The sequence below is a fragment of the Falco rusticolus genome, chromosome 5, assembly GCF_015220075.1.
Source record: "Falco rusticolus isolate bFalRus1 chromosome 5, bFalRus1.pri, whole genome shotgun sequence".
In the NCBI taxonomy this organism is placed as follows: domain Eukaryota; kingdom Metazoa; phylum Chordata; class Aves; order Falconiformes; family Falconidae; genus Falco; species Falco rusticolus.
This window is the reverse complement of record NC_051191.1, coordinates 46581884-46588500: the sequence shown is the minus strand read 5'-3', so window position 1 is coordinate 46588500 and position 6617 is coordinate 46581884. Positions and strand designations below refer to the sequence as shown.

The 6617-nt window shown below is 45.2% G+C and overlaps 1 protein-coding gene across 1 annotated transcript in view; it reads left to right on the top strand.

Moving 5' to 3' along the window:
• Positions 1 to 1786: 1786 nt before the first annotated feature.
• Positions 1787 to 6617, top strand: part of CFAP54 (cilia and flagella associated protein 54) — a 116402-nt gene continuing 111571 nt past the window's right edge. The window contains exon 1 of the mRNA XM_037389711.1: positions 1787 to 1983. Coding sequence (XP_037245608.1) covers positions 1787 to 1983 — 197 coding nt within the window. The remainder of the gene's footprint in view (positions 1984 to 6617) is intronic.

The following is a 6617-nucleotide window of genomic DNA, read 5'->3' as shown; positions in this document are numbered from 1 at the left end:
TTACTGTTTTCTTTGACTGTTTCTATGGCTGAAACACTAATTCAAACTGCAAACGTTACATTCAGTCCACCATCTGCTAGCCAAATATTAGAGATATACAAAGTTTTACTCAGTAGTCTCGTTTCCAGTCCCTCAAGTTCCCCTTGAAGCTTCTAAGCACATCTCCGCCTCCCGGGAATGTGAAGACCAGCCCTTTGGGATGCAGCACCATCTAGTGAGGCAAACTAGCTCAGATCTTCACGGGGCCTTTGAAAGGATGCCACCACCGGTAGTCACAGTGGTACGAGCTGCTTTTCACAAGAGACCAGTGTTTATTAGTCATCTGGAATCTATCACGGAGAGCAATTACTGCTACATTTAAATATTTTGCTGTGCTTTGCCACACTAGCCAAAGAGCTTCCCGTGATAGATTCCACATAGATTCTTGTATTTCAGTTGTCTTGTAAAATTCGTCCCTATACCCAGTTTCTAAATCCCAGCATCAGCACCTTTGTGCCATGTCTCTTCATTGCAGCCTTCGTTTTCTCCTGCCTCCAAACAGACATCTGAGGAACCCACTCCCTCTTGTGTTAAGCCATTTGCTGCCACCTAAATGCCTAGCCATTATCCCTGGAATTAACTCTGTGCATATGAATCGCCTGATTCCTGCTAACGCCTTCCCATACACAGTACCTGTTGGGCGATGGATGCACACAACTCCCAGCAGGTAACAATATAAAATCTGTGTGTAAAATGAGTCAGACAGGTTAGTCATAAATTAATTAAAATTTTTGCATATTCCTCATAGTGTCTAAACGATTCCCACATCATCTCTCTGGCCTGGCTAATGCAGTACTTTCTGATTCCCACCATTCAGCACACTGATGCTGCAGGTCTAGTCTTTCAAAGGACAGTTCTTTACTATCAGCTGTGAATTACTTGGATGCACTTTTTCAGGTATTCAGTGCCAAGAAATTGCCCCCAACTGGCCCGGGCTGCCAGGATTCATTGCTCACTCACTACATTTCTAAGCTTTCACTGTCATGTTTCAGTTAAGCTGTCCTTTATACTCATCATGATGATGAACATGGTAACACAGCCGGTTTTCCTCACATCCCTCCTAAACCCCTTTACCACAATGCTCACGAAGAACTCGAAAACACACAGGTTGCAATGGTTGCCTCCTATAACATTGATAAATACGGCCCGGTTGTTTCCTAGTTTGCCACTTTTTTTTAATAGGCAGCTGTAGCCCTTTAGAAGGTTAGCACGCGTTCTTTTTCCCTGCAGTCGTGCACTAGGCAGGCTCAAGGATGCAATCAGTAAATTCAAAACGACATTCATGGTGAAATACGTTGTTGAAAACCCACCCCATAAGGTACCCCCTGGCCTTGTCCAGCCTTCCTCCGGCATCTTTCGCACAGCAAACCACCTCGATACTGCAGCGCCCTTTGCGCAGGGTGCCCGTCAGGCATCGCCGCCCCCCCGGCAGCGCGCGGCAGCCTCGGGAGACAGAAGGGCGCTCGCCCGCTCGTGCGAGGGCTCGCGGCTCGCACCCTCCGGCTGTGCCAGGCCCCTCGCTCGCCCCCCGAGGGCTACAGCCCGACCCCCGAGGCGAAGACCCCTTCCCCTGGGCACGCAGGCAGATTTCAGCCCCTCGCCGCCCCTCCGGGAGCGGGGAGTTCGGCGGGCAGTGCCGCAGCCGGGCCCGTGGCGCCTCCACCGCCCCTGCGCGCCCGGCGGGGCCGTTTGCCCGAGGTCGTTGCCTGGCGACGCCGACGCGTTACCGCCGCGGCCTGAGCGGAGCATGGCGGAGGCCGCCGGGCCGCCGCTTCCCGCCTCGGTCCCGCAGCCCCTGCCGGCCGCTTTCTTCGGGGCCGTGGCGCCAGGCAACCCGGTGGTGGACAGCTTCGAAGCCGAGCTGCGGGACGTCCTGGGCTTCCTGCGGCGGCTGGGAGGCGCGGGGGAGGCCAAGCCGCAGCGCCACGACATGCACCGCCGCGGGTAGGGGCTGCGCTGCCGCCCTCCTGTCGTCCCCGCGTCGCCACCCGCTCCGGGAGCCACTTGCCGTTCCCGCCTGCTCCTTGCCTCAACCCCCCCCCCCCCCCCCTCGACCGCTCCCCGCACTCTTTGCTCGCCTCCTCCTGCCCCTTCCCCGCGGCGCCTCACCCCGGCGCCCGGCCCGGCCCCCGGGCACCGCCGCCCCCCTCTCCTCACCCCTTCGTTCCTTCCGGGCTCACTCCTCACCCCACGGGCCGGGGAGCCCCTTCCCTCCCGCTGCCCCGACCTGGGAGCTAGCCAGGAGCTTGTTCACCTGGGTCAGCATTTCCAGCAGTGTGCCAGAACACTGGAAAACTGCTCGCGTTATTATTTTTTTTTAATCGAAAACCCTCAGAAATCTGAACACCTCCTTTTTCAGCACTTCCTAGAAGTTAATGCTCTAGGGGAAAAGCACGAGGTGGTGTGGAAGTTGGCAGCACCACTGCTGACTGTATCAAAGCTGCCTGAGCTTTCTGGTAGGAAAATCCCTTCACAGTGCTGGAGCAACTGGCAGCCTGCCAGTGGTGTGAGGGTGAATACTTGTGGGCACTTACACGCCTTCAAAAGATGCGCTCGCAGTGGGGCCACATGAGGATAACGCGACACAGCTCTTTTTGTGCATATGTCTGTGTCTACATTGGTATATTTTTATACGCACAGATGCGGGCAGAGCATATGGCAAGTGTAATGGTGCATATTTGTTTGCTCGCTTACATGCATATCTGTGGGTATGCATAAATCTATATTTTGTAATGCAGTTAAGATAGAGCAACTGGAGTCAGTGTATGATTCATAGTGCATGCACATGTCTTTTATAGACTGTGCATTTCTCATGTAGTTCTTCCTGCTGCATTTAGGTACATTATGAGATAAAAGTTCAACTGCTTCTTTTAAGGTAAAAGGTTGATTTTATGTAGTTGTTATCTGAGCAGAGTTCTATTCTAAATATACAATTCTAACAGAAAAATTGAAAGTTTCCCAGGTAATCAAAAGTTCATTCAAAAAACAGCACAGGAGTTAGATTATAGAGTGGTTAGCTTATCACTTAGGTGCAGCTTCTACCCGTAAGTATTTCACTTGGTACTTTAGTCCACAAACAACTCTCCTCTAAAGGAGCTGTATATGTTTTCAGGATGTTCTCAGATTCTGCAGCCTGGCACTTGTCTACGCTGGAGATCTTTCCTTTTCTAAGCTATCTAGATTTCCAGTTTGTTTATGTTGCATGTTCATCATCAGATCTAGGCCTAGATCTATCATGCAGGCATCAGTCTCCAGACTTTTGCCTCTAGTGTTTTGAATCTCAGTGTATTGGCTTTTTATATTGCTTCAGCAGCTGATTTCAGTGCTTTGCTGTTTTTAAGACTTTCTGTAGCTTCAGACCTTTTTTTTTTTTTGTTGTTGTTTTAGCTGATCTGTATTCTTATTTTGAAAGTTATTCCCTCTAGGCCCCGTAGAAGAGGGAACACCACTCAGCTGCTTCCGACACCACCAAAACACCTGATAATGAACACATTCATTGTATCTTCTGGTTGCGAGTTGGGCATGCTGAATCTGATCTGATTGCAATGTCATGCCAAGCTATCAGTTTTTGTGAAGTGTCTCCAAGTCTTTCTTTACTTTACCCTCTGGAATTTTTTGACCTGAGTAGTCTCTGTCTTACTCAGACTGATATTTTGTAGATGTGACCTATGTCCACACATAACTCAGTTGGCATAAGAGTATTTTCTCATCCAAAGAATTCTGCAGCGTTCATCATGGAAAGGAGAACTAATGCTATCTGAGTTTTGATCCCAGAAGTTACTGGTAGTGATGATACGTACAGAAATTCCAGGGCATTGAGTATGTTGAGTAACATGAAGCTCCCAGTAGCTCTGCATCTTCTGGCATTATTCATTTGTATAGGGGCAGTACAGAGACAGAAGACTGGAATTCTGATTCTTAGTATATATTCAGGCAGCTAGCAAAGTTATGAGTATTTATTTATGATTGTGAAATTTCAGAGCTGTTTCTTTTCTCTCTTGGCTCATTGATAACTCAAAATTGGAGCATGTGCTACTTGCAGAACCAGCCTTAGTCTAGTTGTGCCTAAGAATTTCTGAAGGTAATGGTTATTACAGATGCTTTCCTAAATGCTCTAAAGACTTGTTGCTGTGCCATTTATCAAACTACTTTTCCTGACATGGGTTGAGATTAAAGTGTTCTTGCTATTCAACAAGCAAGAAACCCAGCTTCCACATGGCAAGTATGTTCAGTTTAGAAAAGTAAAATTGTCAGGTTAATTTCTCCAATGCTGCCAGCCCTTGGTGTTGATAAGTCAACAGTAAGGCTGTGATTTAGGCACTTAGAACACACCTAGAACACTAGAAATTAGAAACAAAAATTACTGAGGACTTGCCCTGTACTGGAATCATGAATCTTTTCAATCAAAAGAAGTAGCAATCAAAACCATTTTTTTCCTCACCTAAATGAGAATTTGTTTTACCCATTTCTCTTGGCAGTGGGGCTATCCAAGGATTATCTTGAACTATTGATTTTATCTTGTGTTATGTGGTGTAGCCACCCTTATTTAACAAGGCATCTTTTCATCAGTGTGAGAGAATCCTTTACTACCTGTAGTAAAGACTTTTGGCCCAGAAGTGTAGTCATGTGGGCCTTACCCTGTGCACACTATTATGGGGTTAACCTTAGGGATTTTTTTTTTTTTTTTAATTCATAGAATGATTGGAAATAAAGAAACTTAATCTCTGAGCTTCAACAGCCCAGTATTTTTTAAAGAAACCACTTGCTTAACTTGTTATTCAGGTGTCCTATAGCCTGTTTAAAGCAAAGGCTGATGAGCTGTTTGGGAAGTGCCTCACTCTCCTGCTTTGTCTGTATCAAAGAAACATTCCTGTGTCATGAATTCATTAGTAGTTAGTCAGGGCATTGTAGCAGGTACGATTTACCTTGATCTTCCCATCGAAGCTGAAAGTCGAGTCAGATTTGTCACTATGTTACTAAACTAGTTTATTACAGACTTGTTACTTGTTTAGTATATCAAAGAAGCTCATGTGTTAATATGAGCATTCAAAACAAAAGGTGAAGATGACCTTCACTAGGGACTTTTCAGTTGATCCATCTTAAAGAAGTTTATTAGTCTCACCTTCCAGAGCTTTATTCACAGTCATTCTTACTATCAGTTACTTTACAGCCTTACAACCTGATTAATGACCTCCTTCTTCTTCTTTCTATTCTTCTTCTTCTTCTAATTCTTCTTCTTCTTCTAATTCTTCTTCTAATTCTTCTTCCTATTCTTCTTCTTCTTTGTCTTTCTTCCTTTTCTTTCTCTCTCCCCTCCCAGTAGTATCCATCAAAACTATTTGACTCTGGAAGTCTTATCCTAAGTTTCTTCCTTTGATAGGCCAGGGGAACTCTGCTCATATACCTGACAGATTCCTTCACTTTGGAGCCTCTTAGCAGATTTATCCCTACTAACTGTAGAGGGATACTTCTCTCCATGTAAGAAGTCAGTAGCCACGCAGGCTGTTAATTGTTTACGTATTATGGACCATTCTTATACTTATGGAGGAACTCATTCCCCGTTTGGAAGGTGCTCTTCATTAGGTGGGGCTATAGTTTCCTTTAAAAAACCCATGCCTTAGAACGTTTACTCAGATTGCTGCTTTTTGTAAGCTAGTTTGTGCTGTTGGTGCATTTTTCCTTTGGGACACGCCTCTAGAATGTCCTCCTTATTTCTTTGCTGCTTACTTTCAAAAACAGAATTGCGCTGAGATGATACTTTAAGAAAGAAAACGATTATTTGTTGTAATTCTGTGGTATAAAGGTCATTTTGACAGGTTTCTCATACAGCCATCTGTTTCACCTTGAAATGTGAAGGTGTCTTGCAGCTTTCTGTGCGGAAAAAATGATGTTACTTACTGTGACTTTTTTATTTGGAGTCTTGTTATAAGCTGAAATGAAGAGCTGTCTGGGAGACCATGGGAATGGATTCCAAGTTCCTGAATGTCAGAAAACAGTTTAAGAAAGTGTCTTGCATTCTAGTCTACCATCACTGTCTTAAAAGACAGTGTTCCAGCTACCTCATACCAGTAAGCATCAGGTTTACATGTGAGAATTCAGCCAGAAGGTTATTTTCAAACATTATTTCCATTCTCTTCAGTTGTTTTCCTTCCTTGTAAATTGCTGCCTATGAATAATTAAGCTGTGGTGGTTTCACAAGGCACTCTTTGCTGAGGTTTCTGTACAAGTGATTTGTTAAGAGATACCTGGCACTGTGAACACAATCAATACTCTTAATAGTTTGGTAACAGGTTTCTTTTCTGAAAAATCCCTGTGATTATAAGTCTGTCTGTCTGATCAATTGTTGTTTTCTAGTTTGAACATAGCTTTCTTAAGGAAGTCTAGGGTGGGAAGGTTGTACACATGAAGGCACTAGCCCATCAAACAGCAGTCAGTAGGGACTATAAACCTGGCATGATATAGTCAGTTCTGCTGTAGAGGAAGCAAGCTGCTTAGAGCCAGTTACTGTTTATGGGAGGCTTGCTGGTTCAGCCAAATAAGTAATTTGTTACTCAAAATCATCCTTGATGACAACTGTG